Source organism: Mobula birostris, chromosome 16 (assembly GCF_030028105.1).
Source record: "Mobula birostris isolate sMobBir1 chromosome 16, sMobBir1.hap1, whole genome shotgun sequence".
Taxonomy (NCBI): domain Eukaryota; kingdom Metazoa; phylum Chordata; class Chondrichthyes; order Myliobatiformes; family Myliobatidae; genus Mobula; species Mobula birostris.
The window spans coordinates 67446988-67461700 of record NC_092385.1 but is presented as its reverse complement, the minus strand read 5'-3'; the positions used below and the strand labels follow the sequence as shown (position 1 = coordinate 67461700).

The 14713-nt window shown below is 43.6% G+C and overlaps 1 protein-coding gene across 2 annotated transcripts in view; it reads right to left on the bottom strand.

Annotated features, from left to right (window-relative positions):
- Positions 1-14713, bottom strand: part of usp4 (ubiquitin specific peptidase 4 (proto-oncogene)) — a 117680-nt gene that overhangs the window by 12222 nt on the left and 90745 nt on the right. For both annotated transcript variants that reach the window (XM_072280772.1, XM_072280773.1), the window contains 2 exons: positions 12181-12251; positions 3530-3645 (listed from right to left, as the gene is read on the bottom strand). In XM_072280772.1, coding sequence (XP_072136873.1) covers positions 3530-3645; positions 12181-12251 — 187 coding nt within the window. The remainder of the gene's footprint in view (positions 1-3529; positions 3646-12180; positions 12252-14713) is intronic.

Below are 14713 nucleotides of genomic sequence, written 5' to 3'. Positions count from 1 at the left end.
TCCAATTAAATCAGTAACAGTATTAAAATGAACAAAGGGGATTTTAGAATTAATAAAAATAAATATATAGGCATCTGTTAGTCTTGCGAGAACATGGATTTGCACTTTGGAAGGTTTCCAGGGCGCAGGCCTGGGCAAGGTTGTATCGAAGACCGGCAGTTGCCCATGCTGCAAGTCTCCCCTCTCCATGCCACTGACGTTGTCCAAGGGAAGGGCACTAGGGCCGATACAGCTTGGCACCGGTGTCGTTACAGAGCAATATGTGGTTAAGTGCCTTGCTCAAGGACCACAACACACTGCCCCAGCTGAGGCTCGAACCAGCGATCTCAGATCACTAGACTGACGCCTTAACCACTAGGCCACGTGCCAACACGCCAAAAATAGATACCCCTCTTATTTTACTTACTGATAAAGAATGAAATAAGGGTCCCTTCCAAAATTTAAAAAAGTGATATTCATCCTGCCTACAGATATGAGTCTCCTGTGCAAAAATAACATCTGCATGAAGCATTTTTAATTTCTTAAAAATCTTTCTGCGCTAATGGGTTGGTTCATACCATTTCAATTCCCAGATATTATATTAATTTTATTAAGATCCATATTTAAAGTTTAATTAAAAAATTTTATAAAATAATCTAATGCGCAGGTGTAACCTAAATCGGAAGAAAGGGTGAAGCATGACTCGATCAGAAAGAAAAGCAAAATGATTGACAAAGAAAAACCCCTCACGACTGCCCAGTTGAAAAAGGAATATAGTGAGAGGGATAGAGGGAGAAAAAGGAGAGAGAGAGAGAAAAAATTAATAATAATATAAGACAAATAAATAACGGATGGGGTACGAAGGGGAGGTGGGGCATTAACGGAAGTTAGAGAAGTCAATGTTCATGTCATCAGGTTGGAGGCTACCCAGACGGAATATTGTTCCTCTAACCTGAGTGTGGCTTCATCTTGACAGTAGAGGAGGCCGTAGATAGACATATCAGAATGGGAATGGGACGTGGAATTAAATGTGTGGCCACTGGGAGATCCTGCTTTCTCTGCCGGACAGAGCGTAGGTGTTCAGCGAAACAGTCTCCCAGCCCGCGTCGGGTCTCGCCAATATATAGAAGGCTGCATTGGGAGCACCGAATGCAGCATATCACCCCAGCTGACTCACAGGTGAAGTGTCGCCTCACTTGGAAGGACTGTCTGGGGCCCTGAATGGTGGTGAGGGAGGAAGTGTAAGGGCATGTGTAGCACTTGTTCCGCTTACAAGGATAAGTGCCAGGAGGGAGATCGGTGGGAGGGGAACGGGGAAGAATGGACAAGGGAGTCATGTAGGGAGCGATCCCTGCAGAAAGTGGGGGGGGGGGGATTGGGAAAGATGTGCTTAGTGGTGGTATCCCATTGGAGGTGGCGGAAGTAACGGAGAATCATATGTTGGCCCCATGATCCTCTCATATCCCTTTTGCCAATCAACTTTCCAGCTCTTAGCTCCATCCCAACCCCCTCCTGTCTTCTCCTATCATTTTGGATCTCCCCCTCCCACTTTCAAATCTCTTACTATCTCTTCATTCAGTTAGTCCTGATGAAGGGTCTCAGCCTGAAATGTCGACTGTACCTCTTCCTATAGATGCTGCCTGGCCTGCTGCGTTCAACAACAATTTTTATGTGTGTTGCTTGAAATTCCAGCATCTGCAGATTTCCTTGTGTTTGAGTATATATATACACACACACACACGTTAAATTCAAAGCTACATTAACTGTTAAAGCAAACAGCCCGAAACCCTGGCTGCATATGGGATGGATTCATGAAGCCATGAGTCCCTGAGAATAGATGCGCAAATATTTTTCTCTTGCTGGTTCAGTCTCAGGCACAGGTAGTCCAGTTTATTTTCAATTGAATGAATGTTTGCCAGTAAGAACGAGGGGAGAGCTGGCCTGAAGGACTTTGACCGTAGTCATTCCCAGATTCCAGTGTGCTTTTCCCTTTTTTGTTTCCTTGCACACCTCTCCAAATAGCCGTAGCACGCGCAGCGGCCACTCCCCGGTAAACTGTCCCAGCAGACGGGCCAAACCAGGTGAGGGTAGCTGACCCTTGGTGAGATAGGGGATTTGCCTATCCCAGCGTGTGAAGTCTGGCCCTGGCGGATAGAGTGGAGGAGACCGATTAATGGTCCAACGGTCAAGAAGGCAAGCCAGCAGGCATTGGTGGAGCGCTAAGAGCACGGCAAGGCACTTAGACGTCCTGGTCATCCACTGCAAGAGGTGGTGATCTCTTTAAACTCACCCGGCAGTAGGCAAAGGCAAACAACTGCTGTAACCTGCTGAGTACATAATTTCCCAATATGTCAGAGTGGCAATTGTCCTCCAACTGGAATTTCCAGACGTGACCTAAAGCGAGCGAGCTGGTTTACTCAGTGAACTGCCACTTGTTGCTCTAGTCATTGATCTGACTAAAACAATGAATGCTGCAACTCACATCCTAGCCAAATCAGCAGAATAGCTTGTTTGCAATCTGGTATTGTAAAGATGTTAAAATAGTTGATGTCTTCAACATTACTGCAATAAGTTTACAATCTTTAGTTGCAATCATACAATAATTTGCAAATTGGAAACCAGATTCAGTTCTCATTAAAACTTTACAGGAAGCTGTAAGCAGCCGATTTTTGTTTACAGACAATTTTGAAAACATTGATTGGACATTTTAATTTATTCAAATTTCACCTATCCATTAATATAAACAATACGACAATAAAGAAATATAAAGTAATGGACTTTGCTCTTTCAACATCTAAATAAAGGACAATGATCTGCTCTTAATTTAACAAAAAACCTTCAATGACAATTTTCTACAATGCTCTCAGTTTACAGTGTATTGTTTATAATAACTCCTAAAACAAATTCAACAATACATTTAAAGGCCCAGAATTTAAATATGAAATCAAGCACAATGATTGGTGTTTCATCTTTGGGACAAAACTTAAGTGTAGCAGCTGAATGAATGGCTGTGAAAGCACATTTTAGCAGTGTTGAAGTCATTCTTAATTTGGCAATAATAGGCAATCTCACTCAGAGGCCACCAGATTGCAGGCAGATATGAACACAAAGAAGTCATACGGAATGTTGTTGAGAGTGGATGTCTGGGCAAGGCTTGATTGTCTGAACAAACTAAAAGTTCTTCCTGATTTTTTAACCAATGTGGGAAATTGCTGGATGGTTAAGAAAACTAGCATCAGCATCACTCACAATATGGGGACAAAACAAAGATAGTGAAAGGCTAATGTTGCTTGGTTGAGTTATCAAGGATCAACATTGAAAGATGCAGAAAAAGGAAGTCTCATCTTAAAGTTTTCTGCAGTTAAGAAACCTTTAGCCACATATCTCAATATGGTGGTACAGTCAGCCAGAGATGCTGTACCAGATGACTGGGCAAAGACCATTTACTATTTTATTTGCATTTTAGTGTGCTTCAATTCTACTTGAAAGCAAATGGGAGGAAAAAGCAGAGGGGATTGAGAGGATTAAAAAAAAAAGCAGCTATACGAACCAAAGATCATGCTCTCCCAATACTTCCATTGTAATAAACAAGTCGATACAATCTTTCAGTGCAACTGAGCTTCTCTTCTTCTGAGACTGGGACATACTTTCATGCTTGTCATATGCCTGGAAAAAGAGAAAAAAAAAATCACATTTGATGAAGTGGTACCCAAGTACTTTTATCCGATTACTTCGCAAATGAAGATGAACAAGATCACAAAGACATCACTGTTTTTAACAGTAATTTAATACAACTATTCAATGACAGAATAGTTATACTTTTACATTGAGACTTCTCTCTGAACCTCATGAATATATAAATCCTGGATAAGAGACAACAACCACAATACAGATCACCATGTCAAAGCTATTGGAAATGTCAAAATCGTCACAATCGGGGAGGGTTAAAACTAATTTGGCAGGGGGGTGGGAATTGAAGTGATAGGGTTGAGGAAGGGGAAAACAGAAATAAATCAAAGATAACATGCAGCAGAGATTATAGAAAGAACAGGCAGGAGATGAGGCTTAATCATAGCCAGTGGCATGAGTTACAGGGCAACAGAGGTGCAGTGCAGTTAAAACAGAAAGCAACAAATACTGAACTGGAAGTATTATATTTGAATGCACGCAGCATAAGGAATAAAATGGATGATCTTGAAATTCAGCTACAGATTGGCAAGCCTGACACTGTGGCCATCTCTGAAACTTGGCTAAAGGATGGCTGCCATTGGGAGCTGAACATCCAAGAATATATGTTGTATCAGAAAGATAGGTTAGTAGGCAGAGGGGATGGTGTGGCTCTGTGTATAAGAAATAATATTAAATCATTAGAAAGAGATGACTTAGGATTGGAAGGTGTAGAGTCTCAATGGGTTGAGTTAAAAAATGGCAAGGGTAAAAGGATCTTAATGGCAGTTGCATACAGGCCTCCAAACAGCAACTGGGATATGGATTACAAATTACAACTGGAGATAGAAAAGGTGTGTCAGAAGGGCAATGTCATGAATATTGTTGGGGATTTTAACATGCAAGTGGATTGGGCAAACCAGGTCAGTACTGGATCTCAAGAGAGAGAATTTGTAGAATGGTTTTTTAGAACAGCTTGTTGTTGAGCCCACCAGGGGATTGGTTGTGCTGGATTTGCTATTGTGCAATGATCCGGAGGTGATAAGAGAGTTTAAGGTTAAAGAACCCTGAGGGAACAGTGATCACAATATGATCGAGTTCACATTGAAATTTGAGAGGGAAAAAATAAAATTGAATGTGTCGGTATTTCAATGGAATAAAGGAAATTACAATGGCATGAGAGGGGAACTGGCCGAAGTTGGCTGGAAGGGACATTTGCAGGAAGGACAGCAGAGCAGCAATGGCTGGAGTTTCTGCGAAAAATGAGGGAAGTGCAAGATAGATATATTCCAAATAAGAAGAAATTTTCGAAGGGAAGAAGGACACTACCGTGGTTGACAAGTGAAGTCAGAGCCAAAGTAAAATCAAAAGAGAGGGCATACAAGAAAGCCAGAGCTAGTGGGATGATAGAGGATTGGGAAGCTTTTAAAAACTTGCAGATGGAAACTAAGAAAGTCATTAGGAAGGAAAAGATGAATTATGAAAGGAAGCTGGAGACTAATATCAAAGAAGATACTAAAAGCGTTTTTGAGGTTTATGAAGGGTAAAAGAGAGTTGAGGGTAGATACAGAACCAATTCAAAATGACGCTGGAGATATTGTAATGAGAGATGCAGAGATGGCAGGGGAACTGAATGCATATTTTGCATTAGTCTTCACAGTAGAAGACGTCTGTAGTATACCAGACATTCAAGAATGTCAGGGAGGTGAAGTTTGTGCAGTGAAAATTATGACTGAGAAGGTGCTCAGGAAGCTTAAGGGTCTGAAGGTGGATAAATCTGGACCTGATGGAATGCACCCTCGGGTTCTGAACGAAGTAGCTGGAGAGATTGCGGAGGCATTAACAGTAATCTTTCAAGAATCGATAAATTCTGGCATTGTATCGGATGACAGGAAAATTGCAAATGTTACTCCGCTATTTAAAAAAGGTGGGAGGCAGCAGAAAGGAAACTATAGACCTGTTAGCCTGACATCAATGGTTGGAAGTTGTTGGAATCGATTGTTAGGGATGAGATTACAGAGCACCTGGAGGCACATGACAAGATCGGCCAAAGCCAGCATGGTTTCCTGAAAGGAAAATCCTGCCTGACAGATCTACTGCAATTCTTTGAGGAAATTGGAGGAGGAGAACATGGCGGCACGACGCAGCCTGCAGCGGCCACTCCGGTGAATGATATTTGTTATTTGTCAAGTAGGGTGCCGTACACAATCCTGTTTTGATGGAGACAGACGTGAGAGCACGGAGGAACATCTGTTGAAACTTCTGAAATGCCTGTTTCACTGCCGCTGCTACTGTGTGATCCACAATCTCCGGAGGGGAAGGCCCTGAGTCCTTGGCTTTGCTTGTTGAATGGCGGCCAGGGCAAGGTCGAAACACTCGGCAGAGATGGTGCTTGGTGGTCAGTGTTGGAGGGCTGGTCAGAGGCTCGAAATTTTGGATGGACTCAGAGTTGGCTGCGGTTGGGTGCTTCCAATGCATCGGCAAGTTTGAGGCACTTGGGGGTTCATGGCAGGGAGAGTTTCTCCCTTCTATCGTCTGCGTGAGATGATGGGGCTATCGGGACTTGAGACTTCTTTTTACCGTGCCCATGGTCTGCTCTTTATCAAATTACGGTATCACTTTGCACTGTTGTAACTATATGTTATAATTATGTGGTTTTGTCAGTTTTAGTCTTTGTTTGTCCTGTGTTTCTGTGATATCTTTCTGGAGGAACATCGTATCATTTTTTAATGCATGCATTTCCAAATGACAATAAACGAGGACTGAGTGTCCTCATAATCTAATCTAATCTAAATTACAAGCAGGATAGACGCAGTAGACATAGTTCACTTGGATTTTCAGAAGGCCTTTGACAAGGTGCCACACATGAGGCTGCTTAACAAGATAAGAGGCCATGGAACTACAGGGAAGTTACTAGCATGGGTGGAGCATTGGTTGGTCGGCAGAAAACAGAGAATGGGAATAAAGGGATCCTATTCTGTCTGGCTGCTGGTTACCAGCGGAGTTCCACGGAGTCAGTGTTGGGACCGCTGATTTTTACGATGTATGTCAATGACTTGGACTACAGTATTAATGGATTTGTGGCTAAATTTGACGATGATACAAAGACAGGTGGAGGAGCGGGTATTGTTGAGGAAACAGAGAGCCTGCATAGAGATTTAGATAGTTTAGGGGTATGGGCAAAAAAGTGGCAAATGAAATAGAATGTTGTAAAGTGTACGGTCATGCACTTTGGTGGAAGAAATAAATGGGAGACCATTATTTAGATGGGGGAGAGAATTCAAAATGCAGAGATGCAAAGGGCCTTGGGAGTCCTTGTGCAAGATACCCTAAAGGTTAACCTCTAGGTTGAGTCGGTTGTGAAAAAGGCAAATGTAATGCTGGCATTCATTTCTAGAGGTATAGAATCTAAGAGCAGGGAGGTGATGTTGAAGCTCTGTAAGGCACTCGTGAGACCATACGGAGTATTGTGTGCAATTTTGGGCTTCTTATTTTAGAAAGGATATACAGACATTGGAGGTGGTTCAGAGAAGATTTATAGGAATGATTCCAGGAATGAAAGGGTTACCGTATGAGAAATGTCTGTCAGCTCTTGGGCTGTATTCCCTGGAGTTCAGGAGAATGAGGGGGAATCTCATAGAAACATTCTGAATGTTAGAAGGCCTGAACAGATTAGATATGGCAAATTCCCATGATAAGGGATTCTAGGACAAGAGGGCATGACTTCAGGATTGAAAAACATCCATTTAGAACTGAGATGCGGTGAAATTACTTTAATCAAAGGGTGGCAAATCTGTGGAATTTGTTGCCACGAGCAGCTGTGGAGGCCAAGTCATTGGGTGTATTTAACGCAGAGGTTCTTGATTAGCCAAGGTATCAAAGGGAATGGGGTGAAGGCAGGGGAGTGGGGATGACTGGAAGAATTGACTGAATAGCGGAGCGGACTTGATGGGCCGAATGGCTTACTTCTGCTCCTGTATTTTATGATAATTTAGGGACCCAAATTTAATGATTTTTATGGTCAGCATTAAAATAGACTCATTTGTGCTTTTTTGCAAGAATTAATTTTCTGGACTTCTTGATTTTTAATTAACATCTCTTTTTAAAATAGTTTCTATCTCTTTAGTAGGTCTTAAAATATTAATTAGGGGTCAACTGAAGCAGGTTAATCAACTTGCCAGCTCTTAAGGCATCCGTTAGTCTTGTGAGACCATGGATCTGCACCTGGAAAGTCTTCACTCTCCAGGGGACAGGACTGGGCAAGATTGTATGGAAGACCAGCAGTTGCCCATGATGCAAGTCTCCCCTCTCCACAACACCGATGTTGTCCAAGGGAAGGGCATTAGGACCCATACAGCTTGGCACCAGTGTTGCCGCAGAGCAATGTGTGATTAAGTGCCTTGCTCAAGGACACAACACGTTGCCTTGGCTGGAGCTCAAACTCACGACCTTCAGGTTGCTAGTCCAATGCCTTAACCACTTGGCCACGTGCCAGCTGTACATGTTGACTAAAATAAAAAGCCATTAAAAATGAATAGTTACAACCAAATAATGAATCTCCTGTGAATACTGATTCAGTGACAAAGCTGAACTTAGCGAAACTTCAAGAAATGTTTCAAAGGTAACCAAATTCAGAACCGCAAGAAATAATTTATTTTTGTATTTCTTAAAACAAAAATACTTTATACTTTATTGTCGCCAAACAAATTGATACTAGAACGTACAATCATCACAGCGATATTTGATTCTGTGCTTCCCATTCCCTGGATTACAAATATTAAATATTAAAAATAGTAAAAATTAGTAAATATTAAAAATTTAAATTGTAAATCATAAATAGAAAATAGAAAACTGGAAAGTAAGGTAGTGCAAAAAAACTGCGAGGCAGGTCCGGATATCTGGAGGGTACGGCCCAGATCCAGGTCAGGATCCGTTCAGTAGTCTTATCACAGTTGGAAAGAAGCTGTTCCCAAATCTGGCTGTACGAGTCTCCATGCTCCTGAGCCTTCTCCCGGAGGGAAGAGGGACGAAAAGTGTGTTGGCTGGGGGGGTCGTGTCCTTGGTTATCCTGGCAGCACTGCTCCGACAGCGTGCGGTGTAAAGTGACAGAAGATTGGTTTGTGTGATGTGCTGCGCCGTGTTCACGATCTTCTGCAGCTTCTTTCGGACTTGGACAGGACAACTTCCATACCAGGTTGTGATGCACCCTAGAAGAATGCTTTCTACGGTGCACCTATAAAAATTAGGGAGGGTTTTAAGGGACAGGCCAAATTTCTTTAGTTTTCTCAGGAAGTAAAGGCGCTGGTGGGCCTTCTTGGTTGGACCAAGTCAGGTCATTTGTGATATTGACCCCGAGGAACTTAAAGCTTTTGACCTGTTCCACTTGCACACCACCGATGTAAATTGGGTAGTCAACAACCAATTCCTTCGTCTTGCTGACGTTGAGGGATAGATTATTGTCTTCGCACCATGCCACCAGGTTCTTAATTTCCTCTCTGTACTCAAACTCATCATTACCCGAGATACGGCCTACAATTGTTGTGTCATCAGCAAACTTATATATTGAGTTTGATGGAAACTTGGCTACACAATCATGGGTGTATAGCGAGTACAGCAGGAGGCTGAGTACACAGCCTTGTGGGGCACTGGTGCTCAGAGTGATTGTAGAAGAGAGCTTGTCCCCTATCTTTACAGCCTAGGTCCTGTCTGTGAGGAAGTTGAAGATCCAGCTGCAGATCTGAGTGCTAAGGCCCAGGTTCCGGAGCTTAGCTTATTTGGAATGATGGTATTAAAGGCAGAGCTGTAGTCAATGAAAAGGAGCCTTACGTATGCGTCTTTATTCTCCAGGTGCTCTAAGGAAGAATGTAGGGCCAGAAAGATGGCATCTGCCGTTGACCTGTTGCTCCAGTAGGCAAATTGCAAAGCGTTGAGGTTGACCGGTAGGCTGTTGATGTGTGCCATAACCAATCTCTCGAAGCACTTCATAGCAATTGATGTCAGAGCCACAGGTCGACAGTCATTCAGGCATGCCACCTTGCTCTTCTTCGGCACTGGGATTATCGTTGCTTTCTTAAAACATGAGGGGATCTTAGACTGAAGCAAGGAGCAGTTGAAGATGTCAGCAAACACTCCAGCTAGCTTGCTTGCACAGGCCCGGAGAACCCGTCCTGGGATGCCATCTGGGCCCGTCGCCTTCCTTGGATTTATCTTCAGGAAGGCCCTTCTAACGTCCTCCTCGGTGACGATGAATCTCGATGCCACCAGGTCCGGTTCATCTGAGGGAGCGGGACGCTCCTCTTCTGTTTGAATCTTGCGTAGAATACGTTAAGTTCGTCAGGAAGAGAAGCGCCACAGTTACTGATATTCCCAGCCTTTTTTTTGTGCCCAGTGATCTCATTTAGACCCTGCCATAGTCTACTGGCATCCCTCTGGTTAGCCTGGGCTTCCAACTTGGCTCGATATTGCTTCTTGGCGCCCTTAATGGCTTTCTGGAGTTCACGCCTGGATTCCGTGTAGTGACTGGTATCCCCGGACCTAAAAGCTGCAGCTCTAGCCTTTAAAAGAGACTTGACCTCATAATTCATCCAAAGTTTCCGGTTAGGGAATACCCGGATCGTCCTATGAGACACACAATCCTCCGTGCATTTCCAAATGAAGTCTGTGACAGCTGAGGCATACTCATCCAGCTTAGCTGCCGAGTCCTTGAATACTAACCAGTCCACCAATTCAAAGCAGTCACGGAGGACCTCATCATCCGTTTCCTCCGTCCAACGTGACACTACTTTTGACATCGTGACCTCCAGCTTCAGTTTCTGTCTGTAAGCTGGGAGGAGGAGTACAGCCTGATGGCCCGATTTTCTGAAGTGAGGTCGTGGGACAGAATGGTAGGCATCCTTGACTGCTGTGTAGCAGTGGTCAAGTATATTCGGGCCTCTAGTGGGGCAGGAGACATGTTGGTATAACTTTGGCAGCGCCTTTCTGAGGTTGGCCTGATTAAGGTCCCCAGCTGTAACGAGCAAAGCCTCCGGATACCTGGTCTCAAGTTCACTGATGTTGGCATACAGTATGTTCAGAGCACACTCCACATCCGCCTGGGGGGAATGTAGACCGCTGTCAGTATGACCGAGGTGAATTCCCGTGGCAAATAGTAGGGACAACACTTCACCAACAGGTGTTCCAGGTCCGGGCTGCAGGAGCTTGTCAGTGCCACTGTGTCCGAGCAGCATGCAGTGTTGATCAGTAGGCAGACATCACCTCCCCTCGTCTTGCCCGAAGATGCCGTGCGGTCCATCCGATGGATCGAAAATCCCTCCGGTTGGATGGCACAGTCGGGGGTGGCAGGGGACAGCCAGATCTCGGTGAAACAGAATACACAGCAGTTCTGCGTCTCCCTGCAGTAGGTGAGTCTCCCTTTAAGATCATCCACCTTCTTCTCTATGGCTTGCACATTAGCTAGTAGGATGGTGGGCATAGGGAACCTGAAGCCCCTCAGCTTCAATCTGAATAGCAGCCCAGTTCTTTTCCCACGCTTCCTCGGTAAACTGTGCATCTTTCCAGGTTTCCATCGATGCAGTGTGTTGTTGTCAGCTCTTTGAGGTTGATGGATGCATCCCTCGGGGATCAATCGGCGGGTCGCGTTGTCGGATGCTCCGGGTCGGGCCGAGTAATGGGGGAGGCTCCGCTGCCAGGGGCCCGGGCTGTCAATTGGGTCGGGCATCAGATCAATACCGAGAAGGCATGAGATTGTGGCTGAGAAGAATAAACCAGCCACGATGAAATGGCAGAGCAGGCCCCATGGGCCAAGTAGCCCAATTCTGCTCCTACATCTTATGGTCTAAAAATAGAGATAAAGCAGTTTTACGTGAGATAGCTCTAGCAGACAAATAGTCCTATGCCAGTTATGGTTGGCACATAAACGGGCTGAAGGGCTGCTTTCATATTCTGTGACTGTACTAATGTTGTGATGTTACACTGAAAGGCCTAGACAGAATGGATGTTTCCATTATTAGGAGAGACTAGGGACCAGCATAGGTCATCTCTTTAAAACAGAGATGAGGAGTAATTTCTTTAACCAGATGGTGAACCACTGAAATTCATTACTACAGATGTTGTGGAGGCCAAGTCATTGGGTATGCTTAAGGTGCAAGTTGATAGGTTCTTGATTAGTAAGGGCGTCAAAGGTTATGGGGAGAAGGCAAAAGAATGGGGTTGATAATAAGTCAGCCTTGATGGAAGGGAGCAGAATTGATGGGTCAAATGGCCTAATTCTGTTCCTATGTCTCATGGTTTTACAATCAAGATTGGTGATGAAATTTGCTTCATGGTGCAGTCTTCCATTTATTTCATTGACATAAAATTATCTCCATTTTTAAAAAATCAAAACTACTGCTTGACTCTTAACAGCCTACTAAGTTATTTATCATGTTTTTGGTCTCTCCTAAGCAATCTGTTTTAATTGCTGGGCTCCTCCTCACTCAGAGAAAAATACATTCAGTCTTTTGTAATGGTGCTCTCAATGTACCAAAGTATAGTTACCTCAGCTTCTTGATCATCATAGTACAACTTTTTAACTTCAGGATCCCAGTCAAGAGCAACCGTGGAATGTGCTGGGAAAAATAATCACAAATTTAGATAAGTCACACCAAGAGCCTTAATTTAATTGCTGACTTTTTGAGTTAGTTTGGTAAGATTATATATAGTACTGTACAAAAGTCTTAGGCACATGTAAAAAACATTCTGTAAAACAAAGATGCTTTCAAAAATAATGAAATGAAAATTCACTAAAAATAAAAAAACTATTATAAAGAGCAGTAAATTAAAAACTAAATCAAATCAATATTTAGTGTGACCACTTCTGCCTTTAAAACAGCATCAATTCTCTTAGGTACACTATCGTGCAGTTTTATAAGAAAATTGGCTGGTAATTTGTTCCAAGCATCTTGGAGAACTTGTCACAGCCTTCTGCTATCTCTAGCTATTTCACTTGCTTCTCTCTATCCAGGTAATTCCACACAGCCCAGACGATATAGTGATCAGGGCTCTGTGGAAGCCAAACCATTTGTTGTAGAACTCCTTGTTTCTTTATGACCATGGCCACGTAATTGGGCTCATTGTCCTGCTGCTGAATTAGTCGGATCAATCGGACAGCTGATGGATGAAAATCTGCTTGTACTTCTCAGCATTGAATATTCCACTAATGCTGACCAGATCACCACTCATTTGCAGAAATGCAGCCCCAAACTTGCAGGGAACCTCCGTCATGTTTCACTGTTAGCTGCACTCATCCAAATAGTGCTCTCTAGGTCTTCTACGGACAAACTGCCTCCTGTTTGAGCCAAAAATGTTCAATTTTAACTTGTTAGCCCAGAGCACTTGCTCCCATTGTTCAGCACGCCAGTCCTTGTGTTTTTGTACATAGGTGAGTCACCTAGCTTTGTTTCTACTTCAGAAGAATGGCTTTTTGGCACCAACTCTTCCATGAAGACCACTTCTGACAAGACATCTCTGGAATGTAGCTTTCTGAGAGTTCAGAGTTGATAGCAGGGCTGGATATCTTCCTGATTTAGAAGGGATCTCAGTGTGATGTATCCCTCTTCTGCTGTGCTTGTTTCCACGGTCGACCATTGTGTTTCTGGTCCTTAACCTTGACAGCTTGTGTTTCTTCAGAACAGCTTGGGCAGCATATCTTGAAACTCATATCTGCTGCAAAATTTCTGCTTGTGAGAGCTTGCTGATGCATGATTGCCACCTTGTGTCTTGCCATAGTGTAAGAATTGATGATTTGAAGGTTAAACTGTCAGATCTGCCACAACCTCACTGTTTAGTTTGGTTGTCCTTCATGAAGTTTCATTCCTTCTACATCCATTGTAGTTTTAGTTAATCAGTTCAGGTGTTTCAACTAATTATGTCATTGGATCATTAGCACCTGTTTGATATCTTTGTTCAATCATGCACTGGGCTGTATACCTACAAAGTGATAAGTTTTTATTTGAAAAATGGTCTATTACTTAATATATTACTTTCTTTAACAAAATACAAACATTTCTCTAACATTTAAATTTTTTGAAAATGAATGTTCAGAAATCTAAAATTTGCTCTTTTCTACTGACACACTATAGAAGACAAAAAAAGTGTAAAACAAAATTTATATTAAAAGTTTAAGGTGCTTAAGACTTTTGCACAGTATCGCAGAAAAATAAATTTAACATTCTGCAATGCTTGTAACATGTCCAGCAGATTACAATTACTTGGCGCTGCTCCAGGTGGAATGTTTAAATGTAACAAAAGTAACTACAGTCAGAAGCTGTCACACATTTGAAAATTCCGAGCAAGAAGGCTGCCAGAGGAACAGCTAAAGATTTTTGGAGCGAAGGCAGTTTCACTACTTGGGATAAAAGAGAGGCAAGACTGCGCAGGCGCGTGACATCAGCCAGTAGAGCAGGAGAAGTTTAAAATATCCAGTGGGCAGCAGAGTGAGAGGTGGCAGGGTTATAGGAATTTGACTCAACGGGCTTAGGTGGTTACGAGGTGAGGTAGGTTTACCTGCGTTAATTGCGGAAAGGAAGTAGTGTGTGTGTGTGTGTGTGTGTGTGGTGTGTGTGTGTGTGTGTGAGAGGCCGGTTTTCTGAGCTCGGTGTCAGATATGGGAGGTCCTGGAGTTTCCCAGCCTCCCGGACAGCCATATCTGCAGCCGGTGTGTCGAGCTGCAGATCCTAAGGGACCGCGTTAGAAAACTGGAGATGCAGCTCGATGACCTTTGTTTGGTCAGGGAGAGCGAGGAGGTGAGAGACACGAGTTATAGGCAGGTGGTCACACCGGGGCCACGGGAGACAGACAAGTGGGTAACAGTCAGGAGAGGGAAGGGGAAGAGTCAGGTACTAGAGAGTACTCCTGTGGCTGTACCCCTTTACAATAACTACTCCTGTTTGAGTACTGTTGGAGGGACAGCCTACCTGGGGGAAGCAACAGTGGTCGTGCCTCTGGCACAGAGTCCTGCTTGTGCCTCAGAAGGGTAGGGAAAGGAAAAGGAGGGCAATAGTGATAGGGGACTCTATAGTTAGGGGGTCAG